Source organism: Opisthocomus hoazin, chromosome W (genome assembly GCF_030867145.1).
Source record: "Opisthocomus hoazin isolate bOpiHoa1 chromosome W, bOpiHoa1.hap1, whole genome shotgun sequence".
NCBI lineage: Eukaryota > Metazoa > Chordata > Aves > Opisthocomiformes > Opisthocomidae > Opisthocomus > Opisthocomus hoazin.
In genome coordinates this window covers 34679081-34704564 of record NC_134453.1, presented here as the reverse complement: position 1 = coordinate 34704564, position 25484 = coordinate 34679081, and the positions used below count along the sequence as shown (strand labels likewise).

Below are 25484 nucleotides of genomic sequence, written 5' to 3'. Positions count from 1 at the left end.
GATTCCATTCTCCTTTCTTTTTTCACTGATGAGATGATTTACAATTTTGAGTAAATTAATTAGCAGTACAGTTACATAAAAATATATAGTGAGTAAATGAGATGCTTAGGCACACCTTCATTGTGACTGACTTTTAAAGAAAACAATAAATCTCCGACAGTTTTATAGAAGCAGACCAAAAATAATCATACACCTTTAATTTTGCATAAGGCAAACAAAAAAGTTATAAATTCAAATAATGTCTCATCTGAAAGATTAAGCCCCCATTTACTGTTCATACTGTTATACATCTTGATAACACATATATATCTATGCAGATTTTAGAGTATAGCACTTTAAAGTAAATGAAAAGCACAAGCTCTTCCCTGAAGAGCTTTCCTTCATAAAGGCCTGATCAGAGAATCATAGAAAGATTTGGGTTGGAAGGGACCTTAAAGATCATCTAGTTCCAACCCCCCTGCCATAGGCAGGGACACCTTCCACTAGACCAGGTTGCTCAAAGCCCCATCCAACCTGGCCTTGAACATTTCCAGGGAGGAGGCATCTACAACTTCTCTGGGCAACCTGTTCCAGTGTCTCACAACTCTCACAGTAAAGAATTTCTTCCTTATATCTAATTTAAATTTACCCTCTTTCATCTTGAAGCCATTACCCCTTGTCCTATCACTCCATGCCCTTGTAAAAAGTCCCTCTCCAGCTTTCTTGTAAGTCTCCTTTAAGTACTTAAAGGCCACAATAATGTCTCCCCGGAGCCTTCTCTTCTCCAGGCTGAACAACCCCAACTCTCTCAGCCTTTCCTCATAGGAGAGCTGTTCCATCCATCTGATCTTTTTTGTGGCCCTCCTCTGGACCCGCTCCAACAGGTCCCTCTTGTGCTGAGGGCTCCAGAGCTGGACACAGGACTCCAGGTGTGGTCTCACCAGAGTGGAGTAGAGGGGCAGAATCACCTCCCTTGTCCTGCTGGCCACGCTGCTTTTGATGCAGCCCAGGATACGGTTGGCCTTCTCGGCTGTGAGCGCACATTGCTGGCTCATGTTGGGCAGGTGGGGTTGGAACTAGATGATCTATAAGGTCCCTTCCAACCTAAACCATTCTATGATTCTAAATCTACCCCTGGACTACCAAGAGACAATGCCAGCATCCTAGCTCCTCTAACACCTCTGTGAAACCCTCCCATTATCTGGCATCATAGATAAGTAACTGTAGCGAGACTGACTGCAGGGATGTCCAGATCAAGAAAGAAGCAAATGGATGATGATGCCATAGTATTATAGTTGCTTTGCAAAACAGCAGTGTGTGTGTTAAGTAGTGATTGGCCAAATCATGTTGTACCTGAATGCTTAAAAGGTATAAGAACCACATATAAAACCGCATTTGTAGTGGCCTAATTTGAATGGGACACCTCATGTGCATGAATAAAAGAATTACTCTTGGAATTATATACTTTGTGTTCTAGCCTCTCTCCTCGGTTGGCACGGGCCAGTTTCAAATTTTTTGTGACAGTAACAGCCATATATATATGGATATACAAATATTTTGGGACACAGACTTTGCATTTTATGAGAAGGAAGACTTTGTTGGATTTAAACAAAAATGACCGGCCTTATTAAACTATTTTATCACAGTAACAATTGCAAATCACAGCTACCAGCAAACATTCAGCTTCTCAACTTATCTAGATGCCCTAACATGGTGCACCTACAGCTGACTCCTTTCATAGGAAGGGGATGGAAACCAAAAGCTGGGCAAGTTGCATGCAGTGATGCACTGTTAATGATGTAACCCAACTGATGGAAGAATTTACATCTACAGGTTTGCTCATACCAGGCAAGTCAATCCCAGCCAGGCCTAGGCACATATACAGCCACCTCAGTGCTTCCACAGAGACCAACCCGAGCAAGGTCGACAGGTTGCTCTGCGGACGCGCAAGCCCCCCCATGACGGAGCCAGCGGGCCCAAGGGCAGGCAACCTTCAGTGGACACGAGGACTGGCATTTGCAACCCTCTCCCTCTAGTTCTCCGTTTCCGTCTTGCCCTTCGAGGAGAGACCGCGGAGGGGGAGGGAAGGCGGACACACACAACCCCAAAAATGCGAGAAGCTGAGAAGCTGGCACCCTCCCCTCCCCCCCCAACCACGGCGATACTCGCCCACAACAGCAGGAAAAAAGCGAGCTGCAGCAATGCAAGCAGACGTACTACCCCTTTTTCTCCCGCCTCCCTTCCTAGCTCTTCCAATCACGTGGCGTGAGGAGGTGGAGGTCGGGATGTCACGTGAGAGCAGGAGGCTGGGGCTGGTAACTCAGGCTGGAGGGGAAGATGGCGTCTGAAAGAGAGCTTTCGCTATTGGCAGATGTACGGCCCGTTGACTTCGAGGTGCTGGAGGATGGCAAGAACGTCTTTGTTAGCCCCGTGTCTACCTTGGAGGTGAGAGCCCGCTCGTCCTGCAGTCGCCCTCTCTCCTTCCCTGGTGCAGTCTATTACTGTGGGGTTTAGCCGTTACCCAGACTCCTGCGGTGGAGTGTGACGGTGCCGGCGCCCATCGGGCCCTCCCTGACTACCCGGGGTCCCTTCCCACTCCCCTCCCCGCTCTCTTCTCTGATAGTGGCGGCTCCTTGGTCCTTGCCTTTTGGTAGCGAGAATTGACTTGCCAGGGGCACTCTGGGGCCCTCAGCCCTGCATGGACTCGTTCGTTCCACTGAAGTCTTTCTCCTGTCAAAAAAACCCACGGAAAAGTCTTTCTCCAAGTATCACATCTACAATTGTTCAGAGAAATCAAGAGTCTGACAGATCTAAAAATGTGTGGTGAATACATCAATAAACTACTCTTGCTTTCCATGTCAGGAGTCTAATAAAAAAACAACACTACAACTGAATGTGTAAATATTTCCTAGTTCTGAAAAATGCTCATGTTCTCATTGAAGTGGGAACTTTTTTCTAAGTTGGGGCCATGTTTCACCTGTGCTAGTCTCTTATGGAAAAACTTTGTTCTCCCTGTACACAGTTATCCGTTTAAAAAGAAAATTGTTTGTGTTCCTCTTTTCCTTAAGTTTCCTGTCCCTGACCTTGACAGTAATAGGATCAGTGTATATTTCTTTGTTTTGCTCTGACTGTTGCCTGTCCTTAAAAAGCTCAGTAAGTAAAGAGGCTCTTAAATGTATTTTTTAAAAACACTTGTCTTCTCTGAAGTAGCTTTAAAAGTTTTGTTTATATTTTCTTTTTATAGATAATCTGTGCTTCAAAAAAAAAAAAAAAATCTGTGCAAAAATACTATGAAGGAATAACAAATGATGTGATTTGTGAACCTGCAGTTGTCAAGAACTATTTTAATAGACTTCTGTACGTCTGTGTGTGGTACAGTTTGTATTATTGGAGTCTTGTTTTGTACTTTCAGAAAAGCTGTAATAAAACCTAAATAATTTCTTTGTTGATGTGCTCTTGAATTAAACCCCCAAGAGATGTGATAGAATTAATGCCTAAACCACAGTCTAACAATAAAAGTCCTCGTCTTAATGATTAAAAATATTTACTTAAAACTTCTATAGCTGGAAAAACTGTCGAAGAAATGCACTTTAACTGTATTGAGTAGTTTGGTTGACAGTTCTGTTATGCTGCTTTGTTTTTGTAGTCAGTTTATTTGGAAGAAAGTAGTTAGGTAGCAAAGGGAAGCCTCATTACTTAAAGACAAACTTTGAAGACAAAGCTTTTTTTGACTTTTAATCAACTAGAGTGCTTAGGAAAGAACCTTGCTCTTGTGAATTCCTAGCAAATTTGGAAGGAAGAGATCACGAAAACTGAGTTTGAACTTCTCCCTAGCTTAAAGCTAGATTGTTTAACTTAAGTGTACAGGGCACCTTAGTCCAAAGAATGATTGTGTCATGGTGTGGGTCTAATTAAACTTATGTATTTGAGTGTTGTTGTAGTGGTGATGTAGTCCTATAATATTTATGAAGTAGCTATTTCTAAATGGCAATGGCAGCTCTATTAAAATAAAACCAGAGCTGGCTTAGTCCTGATCATACGTTTGTTTGCTGATTAACTAGAGAGGAGAGCGTGACAGGTGACAGTGAGGTCCAAAGCCAATTTATGTGAAGGTTATGGTGCTTTGAGAGGGTTCCTAACTGTTTTAATCTTGGAGCTGTCCCCTTGCTTTTTCTGTGATTAATTTCTGTTCTTGCCCTCCTCCTTTTTTTTTTTTCTTGCTTTCATTCTTTTTGCACCTCACAGAAGACATGCTGTTCTGTTTTTACCTATAATTTGGCTAAGCTTAGCAGAGGAAAAGCTTTAAGATTGCTAATAATTCTTCCAAATAGCTTCAGTGTTAGCATTTGTTTTATAAGAGGAGATTTTGTTAACTCACCTAACTTTATTCCAACAAAATATAAATTCCATGTATATTATGAACAGTAAAAATAAATGAAACTTTGAAATTTCTTATGGCTGCAAGCAGCTGTGTATCGTTTGAATGGAGTTAACTTGTTCACTTAATCTCTGAAAAACTGGTATGGAACGTTTGGAGACTTTTCTACATAGAAAAAATTACTAAACAAAATCTAAATATAAGCCTTTCTAAAAGGACCTTCATAATCAAACTACATTCAGAATGCTAACAAACTTATTCTAGATATTTCTGTAGCAGTTTTTCATGTAAATTAACCTTGAAGAAATGGGTATTTCATTTTTTTTTTGACAGAAATGAAAAGACCTGCTGACTAGTTTGTATCCTTTGTTCATTGTTATCCCACTAGGAGTAGGAAATGGAAATAGCTGACTGGACTTCCTTTCTGTACATCTTGCTTTGTTTCTTTGCAACAGAAAAAATGTTTATTGGAATACTTATATACTGGTATGTGACAACTGGTTCTCTGCTATTTCACCTTTTTTTTTTAACAGTCAAGTCCTTCATCTCCAGAGCCAGCAAGTCTTCCTGCAGAAGACCTTAGCACAAACTCTAATGGTCCAAAGCCAGCGGAAGTCATGCCAGATGATGACAGAGAAGACCTCTTTGCTGGTAACTGCTTTTTTTCTTCTAAAGTGGGTGCATAGAGTCTTTTCCTCTTGGACTTAAAGGGGTGTGCTTTTGTGAGGAGGAGGAGAAAAACCTTTTTATGCTGTAAAAGGTAATTTCCATGTCTGTAAGGAAATATGAAGCAGTACCCTTGCAATGGAAACTCTGATTTTAAGCTTAAGCAATTTAATATTATTGTAAATCTTGACCATTATTCAACCTGTTGAAGATATACTTTCTGGAAAATTAATTAACTAATGTTTTCCTTTGGATATTAGGAGTATCACTAGTCTTTGTTGCTCATTCTTTATTGTATTCAATGATCACCTATTTGGTGGAAGCAAGGACAGGTAGCATGGGAAGAATACAAAGAAATTATCCAAGCAGCCAGGGATCAGGTTAGGAAAGCTAAAGCCCTGATAGAATTAAATCTGGCCAGGTACACCAAGGGCAACAAGAAAAGCTTCTACAGGTACATCGGTGATAAAAGAAAGGCTAGGGAAAATGTGGGCCCTCTCTGGAAGGAAATGGGAGACCTGGTTACCCGGTATATGGAGAAGGCTGAGGTACTCAACCACTTTTTTGCCTCAGTCTTCAGTGACAAGTGCTCCAGCCACAGCGCCCAAGTCACAGAAGGCAAAGACAGAGACTGGGAGAATGAAGAACCACCCACTGTAGGAGAAGCTCAGGTTCGAGACCATCGAAAGAACCTGAAGGTGCACAAGTCCATGGGAACTGATGAGGTGCCTCTGAGGGTCCTGAGGGAACTGGTGGATGAAGGTGCTAAGCCACTATCCATCACATTTGAGAAGTCATGGCAGTCCAGTGAAGTTCCCACTGACTGGAAAAGGGGCAACATCACCCCCATTTTTAAAAAGGGAAAAAAGGAAGACCTGGGGAACTACAGGCCAGTCAGCCTCACCTCTGCGCCTGGCAAGATCATGGAGCAGACCTCCTGGAAACTATGCTAAGGCACATGGAAAATAAGGAGGTGATTGGTGACAGTCAGCATGGCTTCACTAAGGGCAAATTGTGCCTGACAAATATGGCCTTCTATGATGGGGTTACTGCATTGGTGGATAAGGGAAGAGCAACTGATGTCACCTACCTGGACTTGAGCAAAGCATTTGCTGCTGTCCCACATGACACCCTTGTCTCTAAATTGGAGAGACGTGGATTTGATGGGTGGACCACTCGGTGGATAAGGAATTGGCTGGATGGTCGCACTCCAAGAATTGCAGTCAAAGGCTCGATGTCCAAGTGGAGACCAGTGACGAGTGATGTTCCTCAGGGGTTGGTATTGAGACTGGCACTATTTTACATCTTTGTCGGTGTCCTGGGTTTGGCTAGGACAGGGTTAATTTTCACAAGAAGCCGGGAGGGAACACAGCTGGGCCGACTGACCCACACTGGCCAAACAAACAGGGTATTCTATACCATGTGCTGTCATGCTCAGTTCTGAGTGGGGGAGCTGGCTGGGGGGGGGGAAGTTAATCATGACTCGGGGGCATGCGGGGCATTGGGCAGTGAGAGTTGCTCTGTGCATTTCACTGTTTGTTTTGTATATTCTTCTTATCAGTATTATTGTTGTTACTGTTTGCTTTGTTTTCTGTTTCTGTTAAACTGCACTTATCCTGACCCACGAGTTTTGCCTTTTTTTTCCATTCTCCCCACCCCAGTGGGGGGAGGGGCGGCAGAGCGGCCGTGTGGCCCTTTGCCAGCTACAGCCAAACTATAACATTTAATTTGGCACCCAAACGTGGGGCAGGGATAACGGCAGGGCTGAGCAGAGTATGTTAAAACAACTTTATTAGAATTTGTTATAATTTGTTATATGCATTTATTGTATTAGTTAAATAGTCGCTGGTCAAAATGTTGCCTGTCTTTGGTCAAATGGCTGTGGTATGTAAACCCTTACCTGCTGTATGTGTTCACTGCCGTGCTGTTCATCATCGCTGGGAAAAAGATCAGGATTATGATTTTGCTGTACTGTATAATATCGACTTATGATGACATCACTGGACATGAAATTAGGCTTGTATTTGCATGCGGCACTGTGGTCATTTCCATACTTCGCATGCTATCTCTCAGAATTTATTAATAATCAAACCCACTCTATGGGAAAAACTGGAGGGGATGCTTTCCCCCACTCTTTTACCCCTCCTCTCTCCTTCAGGCTAGTCCTAACAGCTTTTGAGAATGGATGCTCAGGCCAGCATGCTCCTATTGTTCTGTCTCCTGAATGGTTTTCAGGTCTTGTTTAGGGTTAAACAAGTAGATCTGCCCTGAGGCTGGATAGCTATGAGTGGCTGGGTGTGTGGGATAGCATGAGCAAGTATCTAGGGGAGTGGGCACCCCTGGTGTTTTTGAACCTCACCCCTGAACAAGTGCAGAATCCTGACAAACTAGTAAAATATTTGGAAAGAGTGTGCTGCCACCCTGGGAATTCCAGGGAGACACAAATCACTGCAAAGTGCTGGGGTCTGGCCCACGTCTACCGAGCCCTGTTCAACTCTATTCAGTGCCCTAAAGGGGAAGGGGGGAAAAACAAAGCGAGAGACACTGTGGCTGGAGCTGCCCCCCCCAACCGGCTCTGCAGCCGCTCCAGCCCCTGAGGCTGTCCCAGACCCCCAGCCAGCACCGCAGCTGCTGCTGCCACAACTGCCATGGCAGCACCAGCCACCGCGGCAGGCAAGACGGCCAATGCAACCCCAGCAGCAGGCACCACGGCTGGACTAGAAAACCAACCCATGCCAGTATCACTTGCCCCTATACAGAAAAACAAATATGCAAAGAAATCAGTTTGCCCCGTGAGGGATGACAATGAGCCAGGTCCATCACAAGAGTAGGAGAAGGAGGCAGAGCCAGAGATCATCGCCCTGTCCCCGTCCCTGAGCGAGCTGAGAGATATGCGGAAAGATTTCAGCCACCACCCAGGCGAGCACATTGTAACCTGGCTGCTCTGGTGCTGGGATAACGGGGCCAGTAGCTTGGAATTAGAGGGCAGGGAAGCCAAGCAGCTGGGATCCCTGGCCAGGAAGGAGGCATTGACAAGGCAATTGGAAAAAAGGCACTAGCCCTCAGCCTCTGGAGGAGACTTCTGTCAGGCATGAGGGAAAGGTACCCCTTCAGTGAAGATGTTGTGTGTGTTCCAGGCAAGTGGACCAATATGGAGAGGGGTATGCAGTACCTGAGGGAATTAGCTATGTGGGAGCTGGTTTACTATGACCGGGACAATGAGCAGTTACCCACAGACCCAGATGAAGTCCAGTGCACACGACCCAGGTGGAGGAAGTTTGTACAGAGCGCACCATCCTCATATGCCAACTCACTGGCAGTAGTAGACTGGAAAGGTGAAGAGGCATCAGCAGTGGATGAGGTGGCTGGCCAACTCTGGCAATATGAAGAAAGTCTCTCTTCCTCCCTTGTCTCAGCCATGGAGAAACTGTCCCGGGAGTTCCAGCAATTCAAAGAGAGTATAGGTTCTACTCCCCACCTGTACGGGCCACCATCTCAGCTATTAGGAGCAACCGTTCCTCTGTTCAAGAGAGAGGATACAGGGGCTACACACCACAGGGCACCCTGTGGTTTTACCTGAGTGACATTTTTACAGGAAGTGAGTAACAAATACTCTGACCAGGATGATGAAGTCAGCCTAACTGGGAATAAGTGACAGAAGCACCCCATTGTGACTGGCCCCAAGGCTCCGAGCAAAGGATCCTTGGCATAGACTATCTCAGTCTTATTAAAGACTGTTTATGGATTGTAAAGTAGATATTACTGCATACAAGTCTTATGGCATTAGATTGGTGGGAGTGCTTAATATGTGCTGATAACTGCCGTGACTGATGTGACTGTTGGTCTCGATGTTTTTTCTCCTAGAAGTTGGACAAAGCAGTTTCATCTCTTTATGCAAGAAGAGCTTGTGCTTTTGAGCACTTTCCAGGAAAGCAGGAGATCTAGATTTCATTTTTCATGTAAATATTATTACAGAGTTTACAAAAAAGCCTTAAAAAACACCAAAAAAAACCCAACCGACCAACCAAATTCTTGAATTTTCATCGAAAAATCTAAACTGAATAACTTGAGCAAATGTTTCTGTAAATACCGTAGTTTCTACTCTGAAACCTACCAAATTAATCTTTCCATGAATAAACAGAAGAATTGTCAATGGAACTTCTTAATCTGTAACATGCCATCTGATTTCTTAAAGAGAAAGTGGAGTATGTCGGAAGCATAAATCTCAATGTTCTTTGGAAAAAAGACTTTCTTGGGAAATAAATTCTCAACTTATTTACTACTATAAGACTTCTTTTCTGAGGGGAAAAAAAAACCCCTAGACAATTGTATTGGGTTTGTGTGACAAGGTTTTGGTAACAGGGGTGAGCTACAGGGATGGCCTCTGTGAGAAGCTGCTAGAAGCTTCCCCTGTGTCCGGTAGAACCAATGCCAGCTGGCTCCAAGATGGATCTGCTGCTGGCCAAGGCTGAGCCAATCGACGACGGTGGTAGCGTCTCTGGGATGATATAGTTAAGAAGGGGGGGAAATAAAACTGCTGCACAACATCAGCTGGAACAGAGGAGGGAGAATATGTGAGAGAAATCACTCTTCAACACTAAGGTCAGTGAAGAAGGAGGGGGAGGAGGTGCTCCAGGCGTCAGAGCAGAGGTTCCCCTGCAGCCCATGTAGCAGACCATGGGGAGGCAGGCTGTTCCCCTGCAGCCATGGAGGTCCACGGTGGAGCAGATATCCACCCGCAGCCCATGGAGGACACCCACCCCACGGGTGGATGCGCCTGAAGGAGGCTGTGACCCCATGGAGAGCCCGCACTGGAGCAGGCTCCTGGCAGGACCTGTGGACCCGTGGAGAGAGAGGAGCCCACACTGGAGCAGGTTTGCTGGCAGGACTTGTGACCCCATGGGTGAATCCATGCTGGAGCAGTCTGTTCCTGAAGGATTGCACCCTGTTGGAAGGACCCATGTTGGAGCAGTTTGTGAAGAACTGCAGCCCATGGGAAGGACCCATGTTGGAGAAGTTCATGGAGGACTGTCTCCCATGGGAGGGACCTCACACTTAAGCAGGGGAAGAGAGTGAGGGGGAAGGAGCGGCAGGGACAGTGTGTGATGAACTGACTGCAGTGCCCCATTCCCCATTCCCCTGTGCTGCTCAGGGGGAGGAAGTAGAGAAAAATCGGGAGTGAAGTCAAGCCCGGGAGGAAGGGAGGGGTGGGGGGAAGGTGTTTTAAGATTTGTTCTTATTTCTCATTACCCTACTCTGATTTTGATTGGTAATAAATTAAACTAATTTCCCCAAATCGAGTCTGTTTTGCCCGTGACAGTACTTTGTGAGTGATCCCCCTGTCCTTATCTCGACCCATGAGCCTTTCATTATATTTTTCTCCCCCTGTCCAGCTGAGGAGGGGGAGTAATAGAGCGGTTTGGTGGGCACCTGGCATCCAGCCAGGGTCAACCCGCCAGAACAGTGTAGTAGTCTTCAGTTTTTATTATAGAGCTAGTACAGACTTCTTTTCCCCTTTAGAATCTGAATCTTGAATGATTATAGCCTACTTCTGAAATTAACTTCTAATGCTTTGATTCTAAACAAAAAGTATAACATCCGTTTCTCTCTCCCCTTACCCCTTTCCACTGGCTCTACTATTTCACTCATCTACAATTATTTAATGTGTTGTATGCATGCAAACTTGTGGGTGAGAGGTAAGAGGAGGGAGGATGGCATAAATTCCCCTTCTCTCCTAAAAGAACTGACCTGCTGCTATCAATCAGAAACAGTTAATGTTTCCCTCGCTAGTATAAACTGTCTGTAATCATTTATCTCCTCTAGTTAGGAAACTGGAAAAGGAGGGTTGGTAGGCAGCAGCTTTAAAAATTTGATAATGCCCAAACAACCTGGGGTCACACAGCTTCAGAAATACTAGTTCAGATGAAGTCTAATGTTATGTCAGTTATAATCTTGAAGTTGCAAGTTGGCATTCCTGCTGAAAGGAAGCCTTCTTCATTTCCATCAGGTTGTTCCTGCCCCTTTGTCTCTTGCAGAAGTAATGCACCAGCATAGTTTCAGCCATCTGCTGAACAGTGGCAGGTAGCTGATCTTTTTTGGAGTTCATGTCAAAAATAACCTAGATCAGTTTTATGATATTAATCCATGTGTAAATACAGGTCTGAAAAGGAGGAGTGCTGGGAGAGAGTGTGCTACTTTTTCATCTTACAGTGCTGGTTTGTTACTTTGAATTCATGCTGGGTTTATGAGGTCATACTTTTACAGTAACGGGAATGTTTTCTCAGCTGAAGGTGGGAAATCTGTGTGGTCTGAACTGTTTCATGACTTGTATTAAGCCTGTCTAAAATTTGAAGATATAGAAAAGTGCTTAATGGTGATTAATGGTTTGTTTCCCAAACATGCATGCAGGAAAATAGCTGTGACAGAAAAAGAAATAATTTGAGTGGCTTTATATGTATTTTTTTCTTTCTGTGAAATAGTTGTATAACTTCTCTCATTTAGTGGCTAACAGCAATAAGGACTACCTCTTTTCCATATCTAAATGTTGTTCTTCCAAGATCTTAGGCTAAAAGCTTCCTTACGACTACATGTCATGGCTTCCCACCTGATCTGAAATTTTGAATTAAACTTCTTTATTGGTCTAAGATGCAGTATCCTTCCTGTGGCATTTGAGGGTAGGGAGCCATCAGTAGGATCATTCAAAAAGATGTAGCAGTAAAAGTAAAGCAATGGTAAGAAAATAAATCTTTTTCAGACAAAGCTTTTAGATAATCTTTGATCATATTAAAAATGAAGAATGTAAAAAATTATTGCTTTTAAGCTGAGTTTGCAAATACTATGGAAATTTCTCATGTGAAATTAGGAAGACCATTGTCAGCAGATTGAGGGAGGTGATCCTCTCTACTCAGCCCTGGCAAGACACATCTGTAGTGTTGAGTCTAGTTCTGGGCTCCCCAGTACAAGAGAAGAGAAGGGGAGGGGGTAGGGAGTCTTGTCTATGTGTATAAATACCTGACTGGGGTCAGGGGGGTAAAGAAGTCTGAGCCAGACTCTTCTCAGTAGTATCCAGTGACAGGATAAGAGGCAATGGGCACAAACTGAAATACAAGAATTTTCATGTAAACATAAAAGAAAACTTTCTTACAGTGAGGGTGATCAGGCACTAGCACAGGTTGCCCAGTGAGGTTGTAGAGTCTTCCTCCTTGGAGATACTTAAAACCTGACTGGATACAGTCCTGGATAACCTGCTCTAGTTGACCTTGCTTGAACATGGGAGTTGGACTACATAATCTCAAGAGGCCACTTCCAACCTAAGCAATTCTGTGGTTTTATGAAATACCCCAAAACAAAGTAGTGACATGTACGGACAGAGTTAATTTTATTCATAGTAGCTCATATGGTGCTGTATTTTGGTTTTATGATGAAAACAGTGTTGACAACACATGGATGCTTTAGTTGTTGTTGAACAGTGCTTACACAGTGTCAAGGCTCTTGTTGCCAAGAAGGCCAATGGGATCCTGGGGTGCATCAAGAGGAGTGTGGCCAGCAGGTCGAGAGAGGAAGCATTCTTCCCTGGGAATGCTAAAAAGTTCAGGAGCACAGGCAGTGTTTTCCTCAATCCTCCCAGTAATGGGGGGAGACTTCGGAAGATACAGGAGAGTCCAGGATATCAATACCTGGCTCCAGGACTGGTACCTGTACCAAAACTTTGGGTTTTAAAACAATAGAAGAGCCTTTGAGACACAAGGTATGCTGGGGCCTGACACAATCCACCTGTCCCAGTGGGGAAAATGCATCTTTGGGCATAAGCTGGCAGGGCTGATAGAGAGAGCTTTAAACTAGAATTAATGGGGGAAGGGGATACCAGCAGGACTGCAGTAGGTAAGCCAAGGATTGGCATGCCATTGCTGGAGGGTGGCAATGCTAGTGGGAACATTTATGCTGCTCCTGGGAGCATGGAGGGCTCAGGAGCATATCTGAAATGCTTGTACACCAGTGCATGCAGTATGACAAATAAACAGGATGAACTGGAAATGTCAGTCAGCTCCCAGAACTATGGTATCGTTGGTATTAGTGAGACTCGGTGGAATGAGTCCCACGATTGGAGTGCTGAGATGGCTACAGGCTGTTCAGGAGGGAAAGGCAGGACAGGCGAGGTGGAGGTGTCGCACTGTATGTAAGGGAGAGGTTTGATTGTACAGCCCTCACAGTTAGTGATGATGTGGTTGAGTCCCTCTGGGTGAGAATTAGGGGGGTAGAAGACAAAGGAGATGTTGTAGTGGGTGTCTACTACTGATCACCCAGTCAGGGTGTAAGCACTGATGAGCTATTCTATGGGCAATTAGGAGAAATCTATGGATTGGTAGCCCTTGTCCTTATGGGAGACTTCAACTTTCCAGGCATCAACTGGGAATACCATAAAGCTGTGACGAGCAGGTCTTGGAAATTCTTGAAGTTTGTGGGAGATAACTTCTTGTCACAGGGACTCAGTGAGCCAACTAGGAAAGATGCCCTCCTAGACTTGCTATTTATAAATAGAGAAGGAGTCTTGGGGGATGTGATGGTAGGTGGCTGTCTTGGTCACAGTGATCATGAAATAATTGAGTTTAAAATTTTGAGTGTTGTTGTAGTTTGGCCGTGGCCAGCAACAAAGGACCATGCGGTTGCTCTATCGCCACTCCCCCACTGGGGTGGGGAAGAGAATGGAAAGAAAAAGGCAAAAAAACTCGGGATAAGGGCAGTTTAACAGAACAGCAAACAAAGGGAACAGTAACAACAATACAGATAAGGAAATATACAAAACAAATAGCAAAATGGACAGAGCAACTATCACCACCCGATGCCCCGCGCGCTCCCAAGCCGTGACTAACTTCCCCCTGGCCAACTCCCCCACCCAGAACCCAGCATGACAGCACATGGTATCGAATACCCTGTTTTGTTTGGCCAGTTTGGTTCAGCCCACCCAGCTGTGTCCCCGACCTAAAAGAGCATAAGGCTGGAAAAAAATCCCACATAAAATATATGCAAACTTGTTGGTAAATTGACATTAATTCTGGAGGCAAAGGCAGTTGCAATTTATCCGAAACTTTTTTTAAGACAGTTTTCACTTCTGGCGTCAATGTCCTGGAAGATAACAAATCTGAGTCCCTTTTAACAAGGTAAACAGAGGGGACAACTCTTCAGTCGTAATGCCCAAAAGGGGTCGTACCCAATTAATTGTTCCTAATAATTTTTGTAAATCATGAAGAGTGGTGGCCTGGTCAACAATACGCAATGGTTGTGGGAACACTCGTGAAGTAAAAAGTTTCCATCCCAGATCCTTCCAGGGCTGCTCTGTCTGCACCTTTTCTGGGGCTATCTGTAACCCAAAGATGATTCTAATTTAGCGAAAGCAGTGAGCATCACATTTTGTGTTTCAGCAGCAAGGAGGATGTCATCCATATAGTGATAGAAGTAAATCTGTTTAAAAGATTGCTGTACTTCTTTTAATGCTGCATCCACGACTATCTGGCAAACCGTGGGGCTATTCACCATGCCTTGGGGCAGAACGACCCAATGGTATCGCTGCATAGGTTCACTGTTGTTAATTGAAGGCACAGAAAATGCAAAATGAGCACAATCATCAGGGTGTAAAAAAAACCTGTAAAAAACCCAGTCCTTTAAATCAATAACAAAAAGAGGCCAATCTTTTGGAATCATAGTTGGGTTAGGGACACCAGGCTGTGGTGGCCCCATTGGGCTCATTACTGCATTTATAGCCCGCAGATCTTGCAATAATCTCCATTTACCAGACTTTTTTGGAATGACGAATATAGGGGTGTTCCATGGGCCAGTAGATGGTACTAGGAGACCTAATGCCAGCTGCTTGTCCACAAGGAAGTCTACTGCAGTAACTGAGGTGTATGGACTTTTTCCAACCAAGGGCTTGAATGTAAGGAAAATGGTTCTCGCCGCGCCGCTTCTGTGACAGGCCTGGCCGGGAGGGCGCGCCGGGGGGGCCGGGCCGCGCCGCGCCGCCGGTTGCCGAGCGAGGGGAGTCCGCCAGCGGGATGGGGCAGCGCGCGGCCGGCGCGGCCCGGGGGGGGCCCCAGGCCCCAGCAGTGTCAGGTTCGCTGACCCGTCCGGTGTGGTGACTGCTGGAGCTGCGGCCAGACCCGGCCCGGCGCTGCGGCCGTGCTGCGTTGGAGGGACTGCACGGCTTTGGGCTGGAATTCACCCTGCTCTGATCCCGGGTCGGGTACGCCGGTTGCTGTAGAGGGACCCTGTCGTACACTTTCGGGGTGCCGGGTTTTACACCCCACTTCCCGTTTCTCTGGATTAAAAGGATTGTCAGGTTCTGGCGGATTTACCTCCCGCATTTCTCATGTTAGGTTAGGAATTTTCATTGTATGTAGGGTTAAATATTTCAAAAGACTGCGGCTCGGTCTGTTCCGGCTTTGGAGATGATGGAGGAGGAGTAGCAGCCACTTGTAAGAGAGTTTCTGCGGGTTTTAGAGCATTTAAAGCTGTATGCACTGTTTTCCAAGTAATAATTTCCTCAGGGATTTTAAGCTGCAAGACTTTGTTCTTTCAAAATTCTCTGTAAAATCTTTTGATGGAGCTTTTGCTCCTTTGTAGCTGACTGTCCCATCCTTCAGCGAGCTGGGGGGGGACAGACCCGATTCCTGCTCAGGGTCTGTTGGACCCAGCCCCTGCTCACAACTCCGGCCCCTGCTCATGGCTCCTGCTCACAGCTCCAGCCCCTGCTTAAGATGGTTCGTGTGATACCCTTGCAATCATGTGGTGTGAGCTCAGCAGTAAAAATTGAACATAATAGTGACTGAGCATACAGGGATCCTAAGCCACGTTGCATGCATGTCGAACGCAATTCCTTGATGACTCCCTGTCACCGAAAATCCGGGAATAAAACCTCGTAACACCAATGTAGTGTTAAAAGGCAGGCATTCTTTATTGCGACGTCGGATGCACGGGGGATAATTCCGCCGAACGTGCATACCCCATACCCTTTCCGTGCAGTTTATATAGATCAAAATATACATATTCATCTGATTACATAAGCCCTTTCTTTCATAGTCAAATCAGTTCATTTTCATACACTCCTCCCACCCGCGCTTGCGCAGTGCCTCCTAGTGGTGGTCGTCGGGGGTCCTAAGATGAAGGCTTATCCTCTTCATCACAGTTTCTGCGCAAACTCAGTCCTCTTCTGGCTCTTGTCCCTGCGGCACGGGTCATCTTGACCAGTTCTAGGCACCTGCTGGTTTTAATTAAAACTAACTTCTTTGGGGAGAGATGTATGACTTTTTGCTTCAATTAATTCACACAATAGATAGGTACCACAAATACACCTGCAATCATTTGGTAACGCTATTTCTATTAAAAATCCCCCTTCACCATTATTGTTTAACATTAATGATTACCTAGGGACTAAACCCTCTGTTCCCAGACCTAATGTCCAGATGGGCAGGGCTGTACAAGGGACATAGCAGCATTGTTCGTGCTTTATGATTAACTAATTCCATCACCGTGGTTACATCCCCACTGAAAAGGTTCCCATTCTACTGCTGCACCGTAGGTCTGATAAACCAGATAAGCGGCTATTTCCACCCTCATTGCCTTAGCTGTTTCAACATCACCGTCGTCCCAAGCCTGCTGGCATAGGTGTTTCCAAAACTTAGCTGGATCAGGACCAGTGATAGTTACATGTGCGAGGGAGACACTAAACAACTCAGTAACAACAGAAGACTCAGGTGCCCCGGCCCTATTAATACAACGTGTACGTTCCGTCCCAGTACCCCTCGTATCAGAGAAGTCAATCAGCGGAGGCTCAGGTAATGGAGAATGACGAGACTCAGGGAGAGGTATTGATGCAGCATCGACCGATTCTCCCGCAGTCTGTTGAGCCCCTTCAATAGGGGGGAGTTGTGGTGCCATGGGCATGGGGAAGGTAGAAGGCGACACTGGCCGAGGAGAAGGTCAGTAGCACTCACAGCAGCAGCTTTTGCTTTTTTATCTGTCTGCAGCTGAGCTAGTGAGTCTTTAACCAATCGCCACATCATCAGAGACTGGGCTGCAACCTGATCCCCTTTAGAAGCAGCCTCAAACAGTTCCTTTTCTGCTTCCTCCCATGTCTCTATATCAAAGGCAGTTTTAGCAGTAGCAGGCAGCTCATTACACTTACACCATAGCAAAAGCGTGTGCACAGCTCGTTCTTCATACTTAATGCTGCACTTTTCGAGTATACGCATTAGTATATTCAGGATAGACCTTTCTTCTACAGAAATTTGCGCACGCACGTTCCCAACGGCTCACCTCTCCAGGTGTTGAAATTGCCGGCCGACTACGGACTCTCCTCATCTGTCCAACAGCTTCGTTGGGCTTTGCCGTCACCACTCACCATCCATGGTCAATGCCTCAGCAAGATAGCCTCACACGGGGCACCATTTGTGGCAGCATGCCACAATAAGTCACGGCAGTCACAAAGCAAGCAAAAGCAAGCAAAAGCAAGCAGAAGCAGAAGCAGCAGCAGAAGCACTTTAATGGTTAATCATAACATTTTTATATCCCTTTGTCTCCCACCCCCAGAGTCTCATTGGTGAGGATCTTTTGGCATGCAGCTCCTTTGTTCTTCTGATTGGTCATCATGCGTCCGTTCACCCAACCTTCACGCTTATCAAAGAGTTGGATATTCCCATCCTGTTTCTTCGTTCCTTTCCTCCTGTTTTTCAACCACAGGTGCACAAAATAATTAGCTCAAAGATATGGCTCTAATCCATCAAGACCATCAAGGCCGCCCGTGGCCCAGCCGATTTCCACAATCCAACCCTTATTCTATACCATCTATGTCATGCCCAGGTCCCTCATTTTCCAGTTAATCACCACCACTTCTCCTGTCTTTAATACATACAAACAGATATCATTCCCTTAGTTTGTGAATCATCCCTCTAAAATATCCGTTGAGTTCATTTAATCCATGACAATGGGCTCCATCTGTCGTAACAGTCTTTCAGGGCAGGAGAGGTGATGTGTGAGATGGGCGGTCGCTTGTTGCATCCGGAGCTCGTGGCTGGTGTATGTGGTGCAGCCCGTGCCCACAGTCTGCGGGTTGGAGATGTCGATCTTGATGCAGTTGTTGGGTGCCAGTTGTTGAAGCCAGGTCCAGTCCCATCATCGCTGTGCTCTGCTAGGTTTCATCAAAGACCGTCCTTCATTAGTCTGGGTGATTCTTACTATGATACTACTGGTATAACATATATCAACTATTGTAGTGATAACAAACAGTGACAGGGTTATTTAGCAATTAACTATACAGTTTATTTATGGACTATTCTCACCCAAAATCAAATCCCCATGAGGCACACATTGGACTTCCCCATCCTTCCACATCACCCACCAGGTACACCCAGGTCCTTGAGCAAAAGCAATCCCGCGGACAGGCTTACCTTTGCTCAAGGCAGGACTAACCCAGACTGTCTTCCCTAACATGTTCTGCATGTGCACTACAGGGACTTTATCCCCTTCTACAGGGCGTGGAAATTTTGATTGGGCAGGGCCAGCCATGTTGGTGGATCCTCTGGTGTTAACCAACCAGGTGCCCTTTGCTAAATGAGTATCCCAGTTTTTGAAAGTCCCACCCCCCCATTGCTCTCACAGTGGTTTTTAGCAGTCCATTGTACCGTTCGATTTTTCCAGAGGCTGGTGCATGGTAGGGGATGTGATACACCCACTCAATACCATCGTCTTTGGCCCAGGTGTCTATGAGGCTGTTACGAAAGTGAGTCCCGTTGTCCGACTCACTTCTTTCGGGAGTGCCATGTCGCCACAGGACTTGTTTTTCGAGGCCCTGGATGGTATTCTGGGCAGTGGCATGGGGCACAGGGTAGGTTTCCAGCTATCCGGTGGTTGTGACGTGCGGAAAACAGACTCCACAATCTGTAAGACTGTAAAGTAGGTATGTTCATTCGGTGCCGGGCGGCACGGGGGGTAGCCCCACCAAAGTCGTGCGCGCCGGACAGTAGCTTGCCTCTTCAATTTATATAGTCAAGTATTACATATTCATCAGATTTCCCAATCCACCTATACATATGCATGACCCAACCGCGCTTGCGCAGTGCCTCCTGGTGGTGGTCGTCGGGGGTCCCAAGATGAAGGCTCATCCTCTTCATCACGGTGTTCGCTGATTGACCTTTGTTTCTGCGCAAACTCAGTTCTCTTCTGGCTCCCATCCAAACTGCAAGGTCAGTCTTAGCTGGTTCTACGTGACTCCCCAGCCCCTATTAGGAACTACCCCCTTTGTAAGGAAGTGCAAGACTCTGACTCAGTTAATTTACACAATAGATAAGCACTATCAGTTCTCTGCACAGCAACTATCAGGCAGTGCTGCTTCTACTAAATTCCTTAACCATTAAGCAAGGCTGCTTCTACTAAAATCCCTTTAACCCCTTCCTTCAGTTGACTCCAACACTGTGAGCACATAACGCTTGCCTTGGCGGGTTTGTGGCAGTGTGATGTAGTCAATCTGCCAAGCCTCCCCATATTTATATTTTAGCCATTGTCCTCCATACCACTGAGGCTTTACCTGCTTGGCTTGCTTGATTGCAGCGCATGTTTCACATTCATGGATAACCTGTGCGATGGTGTCCATGGTCAAGTCCACCCCTCGGTCATCAGCCCATCTGTATGTTGTGTCTCTTCCTTGATGGCCTGAGGTGTCATGGGCCCACTGAGCTAGAAACAGTTCACCCTTATGTTGCCAGTCCAGATCGACCTGAGCCACTTCAATCTTGGTAGCCTGATCCACCTGCTGGTTGTTTTGATGTTCCTCAGTGGCCCGACTCTTAGGGACGTGGGCGTCTACATGAGGCACTTTTACAACCAGCTTCTCTGGCTGGGCAGAAATATCTTGCCACAATGGGGCAACCCAGATGGGTTTGCCTCTGTGCTGCCAGTTGTTCTTCTTCCATTGCTGCAGCCACCCCCACAAGGCATTGGCCACCATCCAGGAGTCGGTGTAAAGATAGAGCACTGGCCACTTCTCTCGACTGGCAATGTCTAAAGCCAGCTGGATGGCTTTCACCTCTGCAAACTGGCTCGACTCACCTTCTCCCTCGGCAGTTTCCGCGACTTGTTGTGTAGGGCTCCATACAGCAGCCTTCCACCTCTGCTGCTTCCCCACAATGTGACAGGACCCATCCGTGAAAAGGGCATACTGCTTTTCATTTTCTGGCAGCTCATTATAAAGTGGAGGCTCTGTAGCACATGCCACCTCCTCCTCTGGCGATACTCCAAAATCTTTGCCATCTGGCCAGTCCATGATTACCTCCAGAATTCCTGGGCAACTGGGGTTTCCCATTGGGGCGTGCTGGGTGATCAGCGCGACCCACTTACTCCACGTAGCATCGGTGGCATGATGTGTAGAGGGGACCCTCTCTTTGAACATCCAGCCCAGGACCGGCAATCATGGTGCTAGGAGGAGCTGTGCTTCAGTGCCAACCACTTCTGAAGCAGCTCAAACGCCTTCACATGCTGCCAGAATCTCTTTTTCGGTGGGAGTATAGCGGGCCTCGGATCCTTTGTATCCCCGGCTCCAGAACCCCAGGGGTCGACCTCGAGCCTCCCCTGGTGCTTTCTGCCAGAGACTCCAGGTTGGGCCATTCTCCCCGACTGCGGTGTAGAGCACGTTTTTAACATCTTGCCCTGACCGGACTGGACCAAGGGCTACGGCATGAACTATCTCCCATTTAATTTGTTCAAATGCTTGCCATTTCTCAGGGCCCCATTCAAAATCATTCTTCTTCCGGGTCACGTGGTACAGAGGACTTGCAATCTGGCTGTAATTTGGGATGTGCATCCTCCAAAAACCCACAACACCCAGGAAGGCCTGTGCTTCCTTTTTCCTTGTTCGTGGAGACATAGCTGCTATTTTGTTGATGACATCCATTGGGATTTGACAGTGCCCATCCTGCCATTTTATTCCTAAAATCTAGATTGGTGTTGCAGATCCCTTTACTTCGCTTAATGGCGAAACCGGCTGTCAGAAGGATCTGAACTATTTTCTCCCCTTTCTCAAAAACTTCCTCCGCGGTGTCACCCCATACAATGATGTCATCGATGTACTGCAGATGTTCTGGGGCTTTACCCTTTTCCAGTGCAGTGTGGATTAGTCCATGGCAAATGGTGGGACTGTGTTTCCACCCCTGGGGCAGTCGATTCCAGGTGTACTGGACACCCCTCCAGGTGAAAGCAAACTGTGGCCTGCACTCTGCTGCCAAAGGCATGGAGAAGAATGCATTAGCGATGTCAATTGTAGCGTACCACTTGGCTGCCTTTGACTCCAGCTGATATTGAAGTTCTAGCATGTCTGGCACGGAAGCACTCAGCGGTGGTGTGACTTCATTCAGGCCACGGTAGTCTATTGTCAGTCTCCACTCTCCAGTAGATTTTCTCACTGGCCATATGGGACTGTTAAAGGGCGAATGAATTTTGCTGATCACTCCTTGACTCTCCAGCTGGTGGATCAGCTGATGAATGGGGAGAAGGGAGTCTCGGTTAGTGAGATATTGTCGCCGGTGCGCCATTGTGGTTGCGATTGGCACCTGTTGTTCTTCAACCCTCAGCAACCCCACAACGGAAGGATCCTCCGAGAGATCAGGCAAAATGGACAGCTGTTTAATTTCTTCCGTCTCCACAGCAGCTATGCCAAAAGCCCACCGATATCCCTTTGGGTCCTTGAAATACCCTCTCCTAAGACAGTGTGTGCCAAGGATGCACGGAGACTCGGGGCCAGTTACAATGGGGTGCTTCTGCCACTCCTTCCCCGTGAGGCTCACTTCAGCCTCCAATACAGTCTGTTCTTGGGACCCCCCTGTCACTCCAGAAATGCAGATGGACTCTGACCCTTTGAACTCTGATGGCATTCAAGTACACTGTGCACCAGTGTCCACTAGAGCTTTATACTCTTGTGGATCTGATGTGCCAGGCCACCGAATCCACACTGTTTAATAAACACGGTTGTCCCTTTCCTCCACCTGGCTGGAGGCAGGGCCCCTCTAATCCTGGTCAGAGAATTTGCTGCTCACCTGCTGTAAGAATGACTTGGATGTCCCCTCCAGAGGATCGGAATCAAGATCAAACTGTTTACCTTGTGTGGAGAGCTGGCTGCTGGAAACTGGAGCAGCATTTTACCTAGAAGAATTCCCTTTTGTGATATTGTTTTACCTTGCAACTCACGGACTCGTGCCTCTAGACTTGAGGTTGGTTTTCCATCCCACTTCCTCATGTCCTCTCTGTGGTCACGCAGGTCACCGTCCTGTGTGGTGAATGATTGCACAGACCCCAATCTGTGCTCGATCAGAATCATTTAATTGCTCGAGTGAATGCCTTATATACTAATACAATAGTTACTAAAACCAATCAGCTTTGGATTTGTGGCTTTGTGGATGCCAGTTCATGGTTTCTGTTTTCCATGATCTTTTGCAGCTGGATGTGTGAAAACAGCTTATGTCATGGGAATAGCAAAGGGAGGAACAGGATGCGCTGGTCCTTCAGGGTCATGAGACAGTACTGTTCTGTCTCAAGTTATACTGTTTCCCACAGTCCTGGCCGAACCCAGGACAAGTGTAATGAGAAAAAAGGACATCAGTTGCTACCCTGGACTTCAGGAGAGCAAACTTAAAGCTCTTCAGGGAGCTATTTAGCAGAGTACTCTGGGAATCTGATTTTGAGCTGCTTAGGATTCCCCAAGTGCTGGTCAGTCTTTAAGAACCACCTTTTAGAAGCACAGGAGGAGGCAATCCCATTGTGTTATCAGTCAAGCAATCGGGGCAGAAGACCAGCTTGGCTGAACAGGAAACTCCTCGTTGGAGCTCAAGAGGAAAAAGAAACTGTATGATCTCTGCAAGCAAGCTCAGGCTTCGCAGGAAGATTACAGAGCTATGGTTCATATATGCAGTGAGAAGATGCGAAAGGCCAAAGCTCAACTAGAGTTGAAACTGGCCAGTGTTGTTTCAGACAACAAGAAGGGCTTGTTTTAAGTACATTAACAACAAGTGGAGGTCTAAAGAAAACATTGGACCGATACTTGTTGAAGGTGGTCACCTGACTAATAGGGATGAAGAAATAGCGGAAGCATTCAAACTTTTTTTTTGTCTCAGTCAATACGGATAGACCTTGGGCTGCCTGTTCCCCTGAGTCGGTGGACCACGAGAGTGATAACAGTCACTTTCCATTTGTGGACACTGAAACTGTAAGGGACTAGCTGTATCAGCTGAATGTTCACAAGTCCATGGGGCCTGATGGGATTCATCCCAGAGTACTGAAGGAGCTAGCAAATGTTATGGCAGGAACCCTCTCGATCATCTACCAAAGGTCTTGGGAGTCTGGGAAGGTCCCTGCTGACTGGAAGCTGGCCAGTGTTACTCCAGTCTAGAAGAAGGGCATGAGGGAAGACTCAGAGAACTACAGACCTGTTAGTCTAACCTCAGTACCTGGAAAAATTACAGAGAATATTATACTGGGTGCCACTGCAAGGCATTTAAAGAACAATGCAATCCTCCTCAGGCACAGTCAACATGGGTTCACAAAGGGAAAGTCCTGTCTAACTAATTTGACATCCTTCTGTGGTAAGGTCACCCGCCTAGTGGATGAAGGGAAGGCGATGGATGTAGTTTTTTTGGATTTTAGTGAGGCTTTTGATACTGTTCCTCACAGCATCCTTCTGGACAAGTTGTCCAACTGTGGGATGAGCAGGTTCATGGTGTGCTGGGTGAAGAACTGGCTGAAGGGCAGGGCTCAAAGGGTTGTAGTGAATGGGGCTACATCTGGCTGGTGACCAGTCACTAGTGGTGTTCCTCAGGGCTCAATTCTAGGGCCAGTTCTGTTCAATATATATACATATATCAATGATCTGGATGTGGGAGTTGAATGCACCATTAGCAAGCTTGCTGATGATACCAAACTGGGAGGTGCTGCTGACTCTCTCGAGGGACAAGAGGCCTTGCAGAGGAATCTAGATAGATTGGAGCATTGAGCAATGCTAAATAGGATGAAATGTAACAAGTCCAAATGCCCGATTCTGCACCTAGGACAGAGTAATGCTAGGCACAAGTATAAATTGGGAGAGGAGTGGCTGGAAAGCAGGCCTGCAGAAAAGGTGTGCTGGTTGACAGCAGGCTCAGTACGAGTCAGCAGTGTGCCCTAGCAGCCAAGAGGGCAAACCGCATTCTGGGGTGCATCAAACACATTATAACCAGCTGGTCAAAAGAGGTGATGATCCTGCTGTATTCAGCATTGGTGCGGCCTCACCTTGAGTACTGTGCGCACTTCTGGGCCCCACCATTTAAGAAGGCTGTTCAGGTCCTTGAATGCATCCATAGGAGTGCAACAATGCTGGTGAAAGGAATGGAAGGCATGTCCTTTGAGGAGTGGCTGAGGACACTGGGGTTGTTTAGTTTGGAGAGGAGGAGGCTGAGGGGTGACCTCATTGCTCTCTATAGCTTCCTGAGGAGGGGAAGTGGAGAGGGAGGTGCTGATCTCTTCTCCCTGATAACCAGTGATAAGAACATAGAATAATCAATTTGCTTTGGGTTGGAAGGGACCTTTAGAGGTCATCTAGCCCAAAGCCCCTGCAGTGAGAAGGGACATCTTCAACTAGACCAGGTTGCTCAGAGCCCTGTCCAACCTGGCCTTGAATATTTCCAGGGATGGGGCCTTCACTACCTCTCTGGGCAATCTGTTCCAGTGTTTCACCACTGTCATCGTGAAAAATTTCTTTCTTATATCCAGTGTAAATCTGCCCTCCCTTAGTTTAAAGCCATTACTCCTTGCCCTGTCACAACAGGCCTTGCTAAAAATATTTTCCCCATCTTTCCTATAGGCCCCCTTTAAGTACTGAAAGGCCACAATAAGGTCTCCCTGCAGCCTTTTCTTCTCCAGGCTGAACAGTCCCAACTCTCTCAGCCTTTCCTCATAGGAGAGGTGCTTCAGCCCTCGGATCATTTCTGTGGCCTTCCTCTGGACCCGATTCAACAGCTCCATATCCTTCTTATGCTGAGGGCTCCAGAGCTGGATGCAGGACTCCAAGTGGGGTCTCACCAGAGCACAGTTAGAGGGGCAGAATGACCTCCCTCGACCTGCTGGCCATGCTGCTTTTGATGCAGCCCAGGATACAGTTGGCCTTCTGGGCTGCGAGCACACATTGGTGGCTCACGTGCAGCTTTTCATCCACCAGTAGCCCCAAGTCCTTCTCGGCAGGGCTGCTCTCCATCCCTTCATCCTCCAGCCTGTATTGATACCAGGGGTTGCCCTGACGCAAGGGCAGGACCTTGCACTTGGCCTTGTTGAACCTCATGAGGTTCACACAGGCCCACTTCTCCAGCTTGTCTAGGTCCCTCTGGATGGCATCCCATCCTTCTGGTGTGTCAACTGCACCACTCAGCTTGGTGTCATCTGCAAACTTGCTGAGGAT

General features: G+C 46.6%; 1 protein-coding gene across 2 annotated transcripts in view; it reads left to right on the top strand.

The window, feature by feature from the left end:
* The first annotated feature begins 2250 nt into the window (after nucleotides 1-2250).
* Nucleotides 2251-25484, top strand: part of LOC142365537 (sorting nexin-2-like) — a 50206-nt gene continuing 26972 nt past the window's right edge. The window contains exons 1-2 of one of the 2 annotated variants that reach the window (XR_012766484.1): nucleotides 2251-2424; nucleotides 4891-5008. Coding sequence is in view for 1 of the 2 variants with exons in the window: in XM_075446366.1 (XP_075302481.1) it covers nucleotides 2317-2424; nucleotides 4891-5008 (226 nt within the window). In the remaining variant the exon portion in view is untranslated. The remainder of the gene's footprint in view (nucleotides 2425-4890; nucleotides 5009-25484) is intronic. The other variant, XM_075446366.1, reaches the window with a different exon arrangement.